Raw genomic sequence first — 16,902 nt, 5'->3', positions numbered from 1 at the left:
CGTAATCTTCAGCAGCCTAGTACAGTCATAGAAATAGTCATGTCACTTATTGCCCTTCAGAGGAGCTCACAATCTAATCCCTGCCATAGTCATACGTCCATTGTAGTCTAGGGCTAATTTAGAAGGAAGCCAGTTAATAGATATATGTACATTTTGGAGATGTGAGAGAAAACCAGAGTGCCTGGAGGAAACCCATGTAGACACAGGGAGAGCAAACAAACTCTGTGTCCTGGCTGTGAATCGAACGTTCTCCATGTAAACTGCCTCGGTTAGTCACTATAGCAGCAAATCAGGAAGTATGGAACACCAACAGTTATATAAACTCACTTCAGTGTGGCCATCTACCGTATCTACACCTCTGTTCAAGTACTAAGCCTGAACCTGTGATTAGTGGAATGTCCCCTAACTGAAGACTCTTCACCTTCACATACAGAAACACACAAACACACATACACTTCTTGCACTTACTTTAGCCATGTTATTTCAATTGTAACAGGTAACAAGGTGTTTGTTTAACGGACTAACATGTAATAAAATAAGGTATTTGCCTAAAGGGACATCTCTAAGTACAAGACAATGAGCTGACAGGGTGTGCCTAGACTAAGTAACACTTCTCGGACAGACATATATTTACTGGAGCGTCTGGGAAGGGAGATGTTAAACTGTATGAACAGCAACATCAACACCATCATTCCACTCAAAGCACAACAAAAAAATGATGATTGCAGCTGCACTGCGCAGGTGCCAGTGGGTTTGTCACTAAGCAGTAGGAGCCGCTCATACATAGAGGACAGAAACTTCCCCAAACAGCTCTGTGCGATCTCCCGTGGGGTACCATGGTCCAGAGGCTTCCCCTGTCTTCATATGCCCCTCCTGCACAGATGAGCAGTGTGACCGCGCTCGTACTCAGAGGAAAGCAGGCTGTGAGCAATCTTGGACATTAAGGTTAAAGATTGTTTAGAGGGTCCCAGCGCAGGAGGGGTTAATGAGGACCGGGAAAGCCCCTGGACTATCCATAGTCTTCACCCTACTGAGGTAAGTGTCTAACGTTTGTTTCTACCTGATTTCTGGTGTCTCCCTTAAGGCCCGTACCCACAATGCGATTTTCCTGGCGATTTTTCTGAAGACCAGCGATACTCTGAGAGACAAGCCAGCATTCACACCATCTTGCAAGGTGGGTACAGGCATGCGAAAACGCGAACGTCGCTTAGCGACACACGGAAATGATGACCGTCACGGCGGATCTTTAAGATCCCCAATGTTTCTGTGCAAAGTACAGCGATCGCTTGACTTCCCGTTCGCGCCTGTCATGTAATGTCGCGTGTACCTGCTGGACAGAAGATGGATCATGGAACAATCATAATGGGGGGCACCACATTGCTGGATCCATCTGGTGGGTATTCAGCTTTACATAGGAAAATCACTGCAACAATATTGAATTTCCAAAGTTTCTCTGAATATTTGCATCCTGAACATTTGGTATTAAAAATCCCTGGGAAGCAAGTAGCTAAAGAATATATAAATGTTATCAGGTATTTTAAACCCCTAGTTCAGTCTTGTGATTTTTAACACATACTGTACAGAATATACGTTTGCCTTCTTAAAAACAGAAGGTATTTGCGATTTTTCAGGTTGGAGTGAGCCTTGAGTTGTCCCCACAGAGCATCACTGCTGAATATGCAAATCACCCCTTTGTTTTCCATTTAAGCTAAACACACCTCCAGAACTGCTGAAATGCAATGATGAGTCAGCCTAGGAGTTCTGTTTCACCATAAGCTTTCTGGGAATTCTGTAACTCTATGTGAAACATATAATTGCAAGGAACAAAGAGTTGAGCATTGCATAAAAACTGATTTTGCATTATTTATTTTTTATTACCTGGCTGTTTGGATTTGTAAAATGATCCTTCCGGGCCAATATCTGATAGTGCTTGCCTAAGAGAACAGCAAGCCTATGAGCCATCCAGACTCCGCCCCCTATCGAATTATTACCCAAATGAAGTAGTCAGGGAGGAGTTGGGAGGGTGCAACAGCTAGTCTTTCCTTTTGGGTAGAGAGCTGACCCCGACCACCTCATTCATGTGTAGCTGAGAGATTACTCCTTGTGGCCAGCACTGTAGAAACAACTCAAGAGTATTAAAGTGCCCACTAATGATACAATCATGATTGTATAATCAAACAAAAACTATGTTGTAGTACGGTAAGCTGAATGAATGTATCTGTGAGTTACAAATCTGTCCAGCCACATGCAGAGTCTCCTTTAAATCCAGCCTACAAGGCTGAGACTTGCATTCAACCACTCCACCATCTCACCTGCATTCAGTCTGCTAATTAAGATGCTGACAGCCTGTTTGCATATAGCTAGGATAGGAGGTCATTTTTGACCACTGGTCAGTTTTGAGCATCTGAACCCAAAGTACATCTGTGACCCTAAGTGTAATGAAAATACAAAGACCAGAATTAGACCAGAATTGGAACAGAAGGGAATAGAAGGAACTGAAACAAAACTCTGCAAAAATGTTTAATCTGGTTCTTACTATCTGCCTGCTCTCCCCAGCAATCCTCAAATCTCTCCACACACTACATTCCCCTGCTGTTAGCAATATGCTGTACATTTCACCATCCATCCTATCCAATCCACAGCTCGCCTCTCATGAGATTTTCTTACACTTACAGCCTCACCTTCCATGTCGCACTACGTCTAAATATAAGTCTACACCGCAACTTCTGCTCCGCTCTGTCTGCCTACTCCTCCTCCTTGCTGCTGGGGACAAATCACCTAACCCTGGACACCCACTCCCCCCTGCTAATCACACTATTTGTAACAAATCAAATTCCCCTCCCTCTTACTGTAACCTTATTAATATTTCACTTCTTCCCCCTACTCCCCCTCCTATCTCTGCTGCCCTCTGGAATGCCGCTCAGTCTGCAACAAACTGCCCTTCATCCATGATCTTTACATTTCCAATGCTTTCACATTCTTTGGGATCACTGAAACCTGGCTGACCCCTTCTGACACAGTCTCACCTGCCGCCCTCTCCTATGGAAGTTTCCACATTAGCCACACTCCTAGAAGTGGGAATAAACAAATGCTCCTTCAAGTATCTCACTCCTATTCCTTCTCTCTCCCTGCCATCCTTTGAAGTCCATGCAGTCCGACTATACTCTCCCTCGAACCTCCAAATTGCAGTTATTTACCGCCCTCCAGGCCCTGCTTGTTTTCTTAGATCATTTCTCTGCCTGGCTTCTCCAGTTCCTGTCCTCTGACATCCCTACCATCATTATGGGTGATTTTAACATTCCTATTGACACCAATAACGCTGTCTCCAACAAACTTCTGTCACTCATTTCCTCCTATGGCTTATCGCAGTGGTCCTCTACCTCAACCCACACTGATGGTCATATGCTTGACCTCGTATTCACTCGTCTCTGCTCTGTCACTGACTTTACTAATCATCCACTACCACTTTCTGACCATGACCTGCTTAACTTCGCTCTCTCCTCCTCTTTTCCTAACACCCTGACACAAGCACGTTCACATACTCGCAGAAACTATCGCAATCTAGACATGCAGTTTGTCTCTGATGCCCTGGCACCTCTCCTCACACAATTCTTCACTGACCCAGACTCAGCTGCTATACACTACAACAGCTCCATTTCAAAAGTCATGGATGACTTTGCAGTGGATCAGCCTCGGAAGAAGCACCGCCGTGCGAAACGGCCGTTAGGCTACCGTTTTTGCCCTGCACCCACCACCGCCACCTTTGATATGGTAGGACATCCTCCTCTTGCAACTGTTTGAATGCACAAGATGTTTGCACAGAACGATTTTTCTACAGATGATGATGTTTTGTACCTACCTTTTTGAATGTCAAAATTTTTGATACAGCAATGGTGATTTTATTCACAATCAGAAACACCATTAAATCAGTAATTACTGCAGTGCCTGATTCAACTGTTTTTTCTTTTCTGATGCTGATCCTATGTGTATGTTTCGCTATTTAAGTCATGAGCACGCAGTACTTGGCACAATATCAAGGTGGTGTCACGGACGACTGCGGGGACGCAGGCGCGTCCTGGAACCGCCCGTGAAGAAAAGAACGATCGCACTCGATTCCTGCGTCGATTGCGCTTCAAATCGGTACAATCTGGATTTATTGTGTAGGAGGTCTGCAGTCCTTTTCTTAGCAAAGAGAGCACCATTCCAAATGCTGGTTGGCCCTTTTGATATGCTAATGAGCCTGGGCCCAGAGAGTCCCTGGCTTCAAGCTGTGCTGATGGCCCATCCATCAGGTATAAGGTGACAAGCAGCTGGCAGGAAGACTGGCCCTGTGACTGCTGATCAAGCCAGAGGTGTAAACTCAAAGTTGTCTAAGCAGATTTCACATTCAGATGTTAATTGAAGGAGCCAACAGGGCCTTTTCATAGACAAGAAGCAGACACAGCTGGACTCCAGTCAGGCTGACTCCGGCCTTAGCAGGAAGAAATGAATGTACAATATAATCTTTTGCCCATTTACAGAATACAATAAATAGGGTGGTTATGAGAGCGGTATCTTTGGATCCGTAGGGTCATGCTGGATCTCTTGATACCAGTCGAGAGGGGCCCGGGGCCCCTACCACCCAGGTATGAATCTACTCAGGACCCTGATCTGATGCAGTAGCCATGTCAGGTATCACATTAATCTGTATTTTCCTCCAAGTATGAAGCTGTTACCCCCCTAAATGTAACGTGTATGGTTCAGGAGTTACAGCAATTCATAAGTTTAGCTCTAAAATCTCTCAGAGGGAATGAACTGTCATTTGCTGGTAGCTCAGAGGGGGCTGGCATTGCCACACCCCCAAACCAGCTTCATCAAAAGCACAGAGCCAGCAGGCGGGCTGGGTCCTCCACACTGAAACATCTTGCACTCATCAGATGCCAGCTTGAGGATATGCTGGCATCCACCTGGTCTGAACTCTGAACTCTGGACTTTGAAACCAAGGACTTTATGATTCTTCCCACAATAAGGACATCTTTCCAGGAACTAAGTAATTTTCTCCCTTCTTTTATTTTTCATACTGGCTATTGCTGTTTTCATAATTGTTGATTTTCATAATTGTCTGTATATATTAATTATTTATATTGCGTGAATAAACGACTTTCTCCAAGTCATTCACTTTCCGCTACCCTGCTTATCAGCGCACACAGAAATGATCCCGGGTCTCTGAAGATACGCTACTGTTTGTTTGTTGTTGGCTAGACAGAATATCGTGTGTTTAACCGTTTTATTCGCAGGATTAGTCAGTCAGTTAGTGGGCCCCACGGTCCCATAGTAACCGCGGTGGTGGCAGTTTACTCTGAACCAGTAGGTGACGTTGTAATCACCCGTGTCTCACAGGCTCCCTTCTGAGTTGTCTGCGGCTAATTCTTAACGGTTCCTGCGCATTGACTGCGACCAGAGTTCGCACGATCTGTGCGCTGGCACCGTTTAGAAGGCTAAGTGCGGTCAGCCACTGAGGGCTCCTGTGACAGTGGTGGCAGCGGTGGGATCTGTGTTGTGCTGAAAGTATCTGCGATAGCGCTATCGAGAAACGAACTAATTCGTTGGTGTAGCTGGAAGGCAATATATTTTTTATATATACAGAGAGACTGTGTAGCCAGTACCCCTTCCCCAAAGTTTTATTTTATTTGGCATGGAAATGTCCGGGAACTACCAGAACATGTGCCTAGCAGACCTGGAAAATCTTTGCGAAGAGAGGGGCATTGGCATCCTCCGCAAGACAAAACGGGACCTGATAGCAGACTTGTCCAGATGGGATGCCCAGCAACTGCGGGAGCCGGGAGTGTCCGCTGAGGTGGATACCAGCCCATCTGACAATCAAGGGGAACCAGAGGCTGCAGATCTTAGGCGTACAGAGGTTGAGCATCCTGCGGGCCCTGTTGCAACAGTTACGCCAGAGACTGTCAGTATGGACCCCAATCCCAGAGTTTCTGACATTACTCGCCCGGAACTGGCCAGTACTGGACTGTCCATGGGTGCTGACCCGGTAATGCAGCAGGCATTACAAAAGCTGATGGAGACTGACCTGGAAAAGTACATGCAGTACATGGAAGCACGCGAGGAACGGGAGCGGCAAGCTGCTGCTGCTGCTGCTGCTGCTGCTGAACGCCACGCAGAGAGGGATGCCGCTGAGCGAGAACGGGAGCGCCAATCTGCAGAGGCGCGGGAGAGACGACAGCATGAGCTCGACATGGCAAAGGTTCAACAGGCCAGCCGGAGTTCACCGCCCAGCCTCCCTGCTGAAGGAGCTGCAGCACCCGTAAGTGCAAAATTTAAGTTTGCTAATATTGAAAAAGACACAGACATTGACTTGTTTTTGCGGTCTTTTGAAAAAGCATGCCGTCAGTATCGTCTGTCCCAAGACCAGTGGGCCAGACATCTGACACCTTTGCTGCGCTACAAAGCGCTTGATGCCTTCGCAGAATTGCCTGCGGAGAAGGATAATGATTATGCTGCTATAAAAGACGCTATCATTACTAAGTACCAGCTGACGCCAGAAGCCTATCGCAAAAAGTTCAGGGCCTGGCAGAAAAAGTCTTCTGATTCGTACCGAGATGTGGTCAGCAGCTTGCTCACCACACTCCGTCAGTGGACTCTAGGCCTCACCAAAGGGTCTTATGGCGTCCTGGAGGACTTGATAGTCCTCGAGCAATTTCTGAACATTTGCCCTGCTGATGTACGACAATTTGTGCTAGAACGCAAGCCGACTTCAGCAACTGTCGCTGCAGACCTTGCTGAGACTTTTGCAACTACCCGGGTGGCTGATACACGCAGAACTGTCCCATCCAGCTGGAGAGGAGGTCAGCCCAATACCTCGGCAGACCCTCCTGCCCCTGTGAGCCGTCCGCCACAGAGGCCACCCAGCGCAGCTGCTGCACCCAGGCCCGCAGCGCCTGGAGAGGTCACCTGTCACTACTGCCGCCAGCCCGGACACATGAAATTCGACTGTCCGGAGCGGAGACAGACACCACCAGCACCTGGATCATCTGCATCACCTGCACCTCACCCACAGCAGAGGCAACCCGCCAGCGAACCACAGCCTGGATCATCGGATTTTGTCCTGTTTGCACGCGGACAGGAAATCCGCGACCGAACCGACCAGCAGCAACTTGTTAGAGTGAACGGCAAAGTTGTCACCGGATTTCGAGACACCGGAGCTGACATCACGTTAGTTCACTCACATCTTGTGCCAAAGGAGAGCATCAGCTCCAGCCGATCCCTTGCCCTTACTGGAGTAGAGGGCACCCTTTTCCACATAGCCCACGCCAGAGTGAAGCTGGATTGGGGAGTGGGAGGGGTCCACGAAAGGGTTGTTGGGGTTATGAAGGATCTCCCAGTCCCTGTGTTGCTAGGGACTGATTTGGGCAAGCTTGTGTCCTACTATGAACCTGCCACGACCGCCTTGTCGCTCACGGAAGGAGACGGACTCTCCACCCACCACCAGGTACTTTATACACTTGGGGGAGCACCAGGGGGAGGTGGGTTGAATGTGCCCAGTTCAAGGGTACCAGGTTCAATAGTGCCTGCTTCAAAGGCACCTGAGTTTGAGGTACAGACTGTCTGTTGTGATGATGCTGTAACTGTACCTGAGTCTCCTGTACAACCTGTCTGTAATGAAAAAATGTCTATACCTGTCAATGTCATGACTGCATGCAATGATGATCCGAGTAATGTCCGTCTGTGCCATTCTGACAGTGTACCTGTGCTAGCAGTACCGCGCAGCTGCACTGCTCAGAACCCGAGCTCAGAACAGGTGGAGGGGGTTCCGGCCTCCTCCCCCTCCTCTGACCGCAGGGATGAGACCTTTCAGCCGCTGGCCTCGTGTGACATGAGCCAGTTGGCTGAAACTGACAGCGCCGTATTCTCAGCCGCACTACAAAGTGACCCAAGCCTGGAGGTGCTCATGCAGCAAGCCGCTGAGCCCCTCGCAGACGGGGCCGCTTTCAAGGTGTACTGGGAAGGTGGGAGACTGTACAGTGAGTCTGCACAGCCCCCTACAGGTAGATCCCACGCGAATACCAAATGGCTTGTGGTCCCGAGTGCGTTCAGGGGACATGTGCTGAAATCCGCACATGGTAATCCTCTGACAGGGCACTCAGGGGTCCGCAAGACACTCGCCGGTATTCGGAACCAGTTTTATTGGCCCCGGATGAACAGGGATGTAGCAAACTACTGCAGGGCATGTGCCGTCTGTCAGGAGCTGGGCAGGTCCAGGGATTCCCGCGGGGTTCCCTTAGGTCCACAGCCACTCAGCAGGGGAACCCTGCGTGGGCTGGCTGTTGACCTAACCAACCCACTGCCCGTTGTCCGCAGTCCCGGCAGACACCACGTCCGACTGCAGTGGCGCAAACGCCCTGTCCAGAACGGTCCATGTTGGGTCAACCCTGAGGGTAGCAGACCGCGACCGGTCCAGGGGAACCGAGCCACAGGCTCCAATAGGTTTTCCCGCCGTACCGGCAACTCGAGGCCCGTCAGCCAGGTTAGCGGCGCCGCCACACATCTTGCGGATGAGTGGCTAAGCCACGGACAAGGGGGGGGGCTGTCACGGACGACTGCGGGGACGCAGGCGCGTCCTGGAACCGCCCGTGAAGAAAAGAACGATCGCACTCGATTCCTGCGTCGATTGCGCTTCAAATCGGTACAATCTGGATTTATTGTGTAGGAGGTCTGCAGTCCTTTTCTTAGCAAAGAGAGCACCATTCCAAATGCTGGTTGGCCCTTTTGATATGCTAATGAGCCTGGGCCCAGAGAGTCCCTGGCTTCAAGCTGTGCTGATGGCCCATCCATCAGGTATAAGGTGACAAGCAGCTGGCAGGAAGACTGGCCCTGTGACTGCTGATCAAGCCAGAGGTGTAAACTCAAAGTTGTCTAAGCAGATTTCACATTCAGATGTTAATTGAAGGAGCCAACAGGGCCTTTTCATAGACAAGAAGCAGACACAGCTGGACTCCAGTCAGGCTGACTCCGGCCTTAGCAGGAAGAAATGAATGTACAATATAATCTTTTGCCCATTTACAGAATACAATAAATAGGGTGGTTATGAGAGCGGTATCTTTGGATCCGTAGGGTCATGCTGGATCTCTTGATACCAGTCGAGAGGGGCCCGGGGCCCCTACCACCCAGGTATGAATCTACTCAGGACCCTGATCTGATGCAGTAGCCATGTCAGGTATCACATTAATCTGTATTTTCCTTCAAGTATGAAGCTGTTACCCCCCTAAATGTAACGTGTATGGTTCAGGAGTTACAGCAATTCATAAGTTTAGCTCTAAAATCTCTCAGAGGGAATGAACTGTCATTTGCTGGTAGCTCAGAGGGGGCTGGCATTGCCACACCCCCAAACCAGCTTCATCAAAAGCACAGAGCCAGCAGGCGGGCTGGGTCCTCCACACTGAAACATCTTGCACTCATCAGATGCCAGCTTGAGGATATGCTGGCATCCACCTGGTCTGAACTCTGAACTCTGGACTTTGAAACCAAGGACTTTATGATTCTTCCCACAATAAGGACATCTTTCCAGGAACTAAGTAATTTTCTCCCTTCTTTTATTTTTCATACTGGCTATTGCTGTTTTCATAATTGTTGATTTTCATAATTGTCTGTATATATTAATTATTTATATTGCGTGAATAAACGACTTTCTCCAAGTCATTCACTTTCCGCTACCCTGCTTATCAGCGCACACAGAAATGATCCCGGGTCTCTGAAGATACGCTACTGTTTGTTTGTTGTTGGCTAGACAGAATATCGTGTGTTTAACCGTTTTATTCGCAGGATTAGTCAGTCAGTTAGTGGGCCCCACGGTCCCATAGTAACCGCGGTGGTGGCAGTTTACTCTGAACCAGTAGGTGACGTTGTAATCACCCGTGTCTCACAGGCTCCCTTCTGAGTTGTCTGCGGCTAATTCTTAACGGTTCCTGCGCATTGACTGCGACCAGAGTTCGCAAGATCTGTGCGCTGGCACCGTTTAGAAGGCTAAGTGCGGTCAGCCACTGAGGGCTCCTGTGACAGGTGGTTTTTAGAACATCCGTCCATCCTCTCTCCCAGTCACACGGCTAGAGACTCTGTAGTGCCGGCAACCTATCACTTCTCGATGGATGACTTTGCCCCTCTCATCAATGTCCGCCCTCACCATGTCAGTCGCCAGCCCTGGATGACCAAAGCCACTAAACAGTTAAAAAAGATGCTCTAGAGCAGCTGAACGGCATTGGAGGAAAAGTAACACAAGTGAGGACTTCATCTCATATAAAATAGCCTTGAGCAACTTCAGAAACGCACTCTCTGTGGCAAAACAGTCCCATTTTTCTTCCCTAATATCCGCCTATTTTACACAATCCAAAATGCTTGTTCAGCACCTTCAACTCCGTTCTCCATCCCCCTCCTCCTCCTCCATCTTGCTTATTAGCCAAAAAATTTGCAACATACTTCACTGATAAAATTGACAAAATCAGAAGTGAATTCTCCATGCAGCCCTCAAATCCCACCTCCACACCTCTCATTGACTGCTCTCTAACTGCCTTCTCTACACTCTCTGAACATTCTCTCTCCTCTATAATATCCAAAGCACTTCTAACCACTTGTTCTTTGGATCCTATTCCCTCCAATTTCATTCCACAGCTATCATCTCTCATGCCTGCACTAACATCGCTATTTAACCTGTCCCTCTCCACTGGCATCTTTCCGTCCCCACTCAAAAATGCTGTGGTTACACCACTACTTAAAAAAAAACCTCTAGATCCTACCTCACTCGCCAACTACTGCCCAGTGTCACTTCTCCAATTTGCATCCAAACTACTTGAACGCCATATACATGCAGAATTAAGCCATTATTTATCTGCTAACTCCCTACTTGATCAGTTCCAGTTTGGCTTTTGCTCTAACCACTCCACGGAAACGGCCCTTACCAAAGTGGCCAATGACCTTCTTACAGCCAAATCCAAAGGTCAATTTTCCATACTAATCCTTCTTGACCTGTCATCAGCATTTGATACTGTTGACCACACCTTACTCTTACAAATACTTTCAAATGTAGGAATAAAGGGCCTCACTCTCACATGTTTATCTTCCTACCTCTCTGGAAGGTCCTTCACAGTCTTCTAAGATCAGATCTCTTCTCCTCATGCTTTGTCTGGGTTCCTCAAGGCTCTTCTTTTCTATCTACATGCACGGTCTTGGTGGCTTAATCAACTCATTCGGGTTTCAATACCACCTGTATGCAGACGATACACAACTGTACCTCTCGGCCCCAGACCTTAACTCCCTTCTCAAACGTGTTCCTGACTGCTTGTCTGCTATATCCTCCTTCATGTCCTCTCGCTTCCTAAAACTTAATATGAGTAAAACAGAACTAATAATTTTTCCACCATCTCTGTCCACCTCTCTGCCTGAAGTAACAATAAATGTTAACACTCCCATAACTTCAGTTCCCAAAGCACGGTGCTTGGGGGTTGAAATACAAAAGTGAATGTCTGATTGATTGATTGATTAAATTGGTGTCCACGATATATATATATGTTAGCCTCTTTTATAAGTCAGTTATAGTTCAAAATAACACATTTGTTCATTCTCATCAAAAACTGGCTACGAGATATTTCTAACCATAACATTTTCATGGAAGACTGACCATGAGAGTGTTGCTATCTAACCATAGCATTCTCATGAAAGACTGACCATGAGAATGTTGCTATCTACAACACTAGTCAAAATATGAGATGTTGTGCAAAGTTCTCACATAGGCAAAAATAGTCAAACGTTCTGTGACGCTTCTAAAGCACGTTGTGATCACGCAGTCATGTGCCTTGTCTGCACAGACGCACTGATATAGGCACATGGTGATCACGCACCCTTATCTGCCCAGGTGCATGGATGAAACACGTTCTACGCCTGCGCAGACATTGAATTCTGTCTATATAAAGGAGGGAAAATGCTTTCAAGTTGGGGACTCTTGAAGGACAAGCAGACATGCCATCTGTGTTGCCAGCCAGGTATTTTCCCCTCTGAGGTCGCTGAGGTCCCCCGATCTTCTATTTGTGATGCTACAATACTTGGTAAGAATATTGGTGCTCACTAATTACTCAAATACAATTTAACTATGATTCTGCAAGCCTAGGTGATTATTATAACAGGATTGTAGCTCAATAAATATTATTACTGAACCTTTCCTCATGTTTTGCTGCAATTCATTTTACCCACTACGGTGGTGAGCGAAGTTAGAGGGTTTAAGAACCCTTCCCGTGAGGCAAAACAGGGGTAATATTCAACTCATCTCTCCCTTTTATTCCTCATGTTAACGCCATAACCAGCTCCTGCCATCTCCAACTCAAAAACACATCTCGCCTCCGTCCTTTTCTCACTCAAGACACAATGAAAATGTTTAATACATGCTCTTATAATTTCTTGTCTGGACTACTGCAACATACTACTTTGTGGACTACATTCTAACAGACTGGCCCCGCTCCAGTCGGTACTGAACTCAGCTGCTCGTCTAATTCATCTTTCTTCTCGATCTTCCTCTGCTGACCCTCTCTGTCAAGCTCTTCACTGGCTGCCAATTAACCAGAAGATCCAGTTCAAACTCCTAACCTACAAAGCTCTCCACAATCTCCCCCCCCCCCCCCCCCCCTACATATCCTCACTAATTTCCAGATACAACCCCAATCGCAATCTCAGATCTGCACATGATCTGCTGTTGTCCTCCTCTAGAATCACCTCCTCACATTCACGTTTACAAGATTTTGCACGCGCTTCACCCCTTCTCTGGAATCCCCTCCCACAACACATCCGTCACTCACCAACCTTTGTTACCTTTAAACGCTCTCTAAAAACTAATTTGTTCCGACAAGTATATGCGCTACCTTAGGCCACTTCCCTTAGTCCTAAGACCAAATTGCACTCCTACTAGGTGTCCTAAAACACACTGCCTCTATATATTTTATTGTATACTACCCCTCCTCTTGTTTCCCCCCATTCCCTTTAGATTGTAAGCTCGCTAGTGCAGGGCTCTCTCCCCCTTTTGTGTCTTGGAAATCATTATACATTTTATTCATCATGTTACTTTTATCACTGTCTTTACCAATTCTATATTTTGTATTCTGTATTTTGTATCATTTTTTGTATTTTGTCACTAATTATGTATCTTGTATATTGATGTACACCATTGTCTGTATTATTATGTACCCCATGTTTGTTTCTTACTTTGTACAGCGCCACAGAATATGTTGGCACTTTATAAATCAATAATAATAATAATTGAATACTTTGATACCTGATATTTTAGATAACCCTTTATACTAGCAGCAAAATGCAAATAATGTGAAGGGGGAGAGAACACTACCCATTGCATCTGCACTGGATTCATCAGTCTTGAATTATACATACATTCTTGTTAATTTAGCTGGATTTTTTTTTGTACTCTTGTTTTCTTTGCGTCCTATGAGCAGCCTCCGCCCTTTTCCATGTCATTCACTTTCCCATAATACATGTGGAAAAATGTTCACATTTCATACTTTATCTACAACCATCTCAAACGCTTTCCATGATATTCAAACAATCTGGCTTTACCTCTTGGTTCGTAATGTTGATTTATTGCTGGGATTTCCTCTTTCTGTGCTTCCTGTTGAATAACAAATAAAAACAGAAAGTAAATCCCCTTCATGCAGCAAAGACAAATAAACCTTAAACGTCCTCTATCACTATACCTTGCAGAAAAGGAATTAGAGCTACACAAACGTCCTGTCGCTGATAACAGATGTGCAGTGCCTGCACTGATATCGTATGCATAACATGGCTTCATCTGAATATGTCGCCCCCAACAAATATTTAAAGGAAACCTAAACTCAATGAAAAGCCAGTTTAACTTGAGGCTTCTACTGGCACCCTGCAGCCGCCCTGTGCCCGCACCGTGACAAACCAATCCTCCGGTCCCCCACAGCTAGCCACTTTCATTTTCTGTGACTCAGCGAGTCAATGGCCACTGCACCTGCATGGCCACGCGCGTCCTCGATCACGTTCCCGTCACAAGGAGAGTCCAGCGCATGCACAGTACACTCCCTGCGTGATCCGGGATGTGCGCGGCCAGGGCGCAGTGGCCATTGACTCACGGAGTCACGGAAAACGAAAGTGGGTCGATGCCGGTTACCAGAAGATCGGTTTCTCACGGTGCGGGCACAGGGCGGCTGCAGGGACCGGTAGAAGCCCAAGGTATATATTTTTTTTCTCATTGAGTTTAGGTTTACATTAACCGACATTAACCTCCTGGGCGATAATCCCGAGCTGAGCTCGGGGTATATCGCGCAGGAGGATTTCTCTGGCCCTGGTGTGCCGATTTGCATTATTTTTTTTTGTTACACGCAGCTAGCACTTTGCTAGATGCATGTAACTTCCGATCGCCGCCGCTACCCACCGTGCCGTGCAGCCCCCCCCCCCCCCCCCCGACCCCTTGCGCAGCCTGGCCAATCAGTGCCAGGCAGCCCTGAGGGGTGGATCGGGACTCCCTCTGACGTCACGATGACCATGACGTCATCCCGCCCCATCGCCATGGCGACCGGGGAAGCGCAGCAGGAAATCCCGTTCTGAACGGGATTTCCTGCTTACTCTGATCGCCGAAGGCGATCGGAGTGGGTGGGGGGATGCCGCTGCGCAGCGGCTATCATGTAGCGAGCCCAGGGCTCGCTACATGATTTAAAAGATATAAAATTAAAAAAAAAAGAACTGCGCCCCCTCCTGGACGATGCAATTGTATCGTCCAGAGGGTTAATATCCTAAAGTATTATGCATGTCAATCCATGGAAAGTTTAAAAATAAAACACAAACGAATTAAAAACGGACAAGTTAATATGGTACTTAGAATATTAATGGCCAATACTTGGATGTCAAATTATTTTGGCAAACAGATTATTATTATTATTATTTATATAGCGCATCTTCCACCGCACTGTACAGAGTATATTGTCTTGTCACATGTCTATATACAGTATGTATCATGTAGTGCATGTCTACAGCCAATTTAGGGGGAAGCCAATTAACTTTTCTGTATGTTTTTGGGATGTGAGAGGAAACTGGAGTCCACGGAGGAAACCTACGCAGACATGGGCAGGGATGCTCTCACGAGTAATAACGAGTGCTTAAGCACTCAAATTTGTGATTTAAATGAGCTTTCATTAGCTCAGGTGTGCAGCGAGGAGTGGAGGGGTTATTTACCCATAAGTGTGCATCCTCCCGACGCACCAAATAGCTTGCACGCGACCTATTGGTCGCGTTGCAAGCCTCACCACCTCACACTTATTCCGGCCGCATCCGGCGTATTGTGGACCTAGCAGGGTTTAGTCTTTACATATTACTTGCAGATACCTTTGTTTAGCAAATCACTGCATAAATCAAAAGCTCAGTGTCTATTAAAAAAACCTAAGAGCCAATAAAACTTTACTGGAATTTAGTTACAGGTAGAAAGTTCATAACTGGCCAAGATTTCTGCTGTTTTAATGTAGAGTGTGTATTTGGGGCACTGTGCCATATTTAGTGTGCATCCTACCATTTCACTGCCTCCTCAGCTATGGCAAGAATGTACAACTAAAGGTAAGCACAGGCAAGGGTCAGCATCACTTCCTGGAACAGAAGACACAGCCCTTCACTGCTGTCACTCTCGGCCAGACAGGAAACTGGGGGAGTCCATGGAAATCAATCAGTAGCCAATAACCACTTTCCCAGGAGAAACGTATATTTCGGACCAAAAGACGCACTTTTTCGTCCCCAAAACTTGGGGGGAAAAGTGCGTGTGTCAGTCATATGGTCCGATGGTTAATCCAGGCAGCTACTGTTACATGAGGCAGGCGGCCACTGTGTACAGCTACCTTATGACAGAAGATGCCAATGGAAAGAAGACGGAGGCCAAAGCAATGTCAGAAGATGTCACCCACACCAGAGAGCCTAAGATTTCCGGTTGAAAAGAGGGATGTCTGGACAAGCCGCAGCAAGGTGGGAGGAATGTGGCGGCAGGATCAGGTGAGAGCTGAACGGTTAGGTGGTTTTAGTGTAGTGTATCTTTGTTGGGAGGGCAGGAGGGGGTTAGTGTACAGTGTGTAGTGCAGTGTACAGTCTGGTATGTAGTGAAGTGTAGTGTAGTCTAGCGTAGTGTACTGCAGTGTAGTGTAAGTGGTAGGGTGTAAGGTGTGTGTGCGGTTGCGTCATAGTGGATCTGGCAACATGAACAAATTACACAGCACATATCAATCATTTCTTGATGTAAATTCTATTTTTAACTCCTCTCTGTGCAATGTATGGAGTTATTTTTTCTTTTAACCCTACTTCTGTCTTCCCGTAAAGTTCCTCTTTAACTTCTTGCCAAGTCATCCTCATTGACCTTCTGGCTGCTGGTTATGTGCCTTCCTGTAAGATAATGCAGAATGGTGGAAGGAACGACACTGAACAGTGTATACTGGTATTGAGTTCTGTGTGTGCACTTCTGTACCATACACTGAACATTGATAACTGAAGCTCACTCCTCTGCACATAATATCTAATCTCTCTTCAGATAATCTTTACATTTCTGCCAGAAGATATGTTTTCAACGCATAGGGCCCTGTCACACTGGAGAGTGTTTTTCCAGGCTGATTGCTTTTTATTAGAAACGCTCCCATTGACTTGCATTAAAATTGAGGTAAAAACGCAGAAAAGTTGACGTGATCATGATTTTAAAAAAAATCAGGATTGTGAGCTATTTTGCAACAAATTTCCCGCGAATTGAATGCAAGTCAATGGAAGCCTTTATTTAAAAAACGACTTGAAAAACACTCTCTGATGTGTCTCCAGCCTTAGGCCTCTTGCACACTGCACGCGATTCCGATTCAGATTCCGCTTTTTAAT

The 16,902-nt window shown here is 46.8% G+C and overlaps 1 protein-coding gene across 5 annotated transcripts in view; it reads right to left on the bottom strand.

The window, feature by feature from the left end:
• POLK (DNA polymerase kappa) overlaps positions 1–16,902 on the bottom strand; it is a 151,634-nt gene that overhangs the window by 3,420 nt on the left and 131,312 nt on the right. For 4 of the 5 annotated variants that reach the window (XM_068248729.1, XM_068248759.1, XM_068248742.1 and 1 more), the window contains one exon: positions 13,603–13,654. In XM_068248729.1, coding sequence (XP_068104830.1) covers positions 13,603–13,654 — 52 coding nt within the window. Of the gene's footprint in view, positions 1–13,602; positions 13,655–16,344; positions 16,426–16,902 lie in introns of those variants that run through there. The other variant, XM_068248768.1, reaches the window with a different exon arrangement.

This window comes from Hyperolius riggenbachi, chromosome 1 (genome assembly GCF_040937935.1).
Source record: "Hyperolius riggenbachi isolate aHypRig1 chromosome 1, aHypRig1.pri, whole genome shotgun sequence".
Lineage (NCBI taxonomy): Eukaryota > Metazoa > Chordata > Amphibia > Anura > Hyperoliidae > Hyperolius > Hyperolius riggenbachi.
Note: the sequence above shows the minus strand (reverse complement) of the source record. Positions and strands in the feature narration are given on the sequence as shown.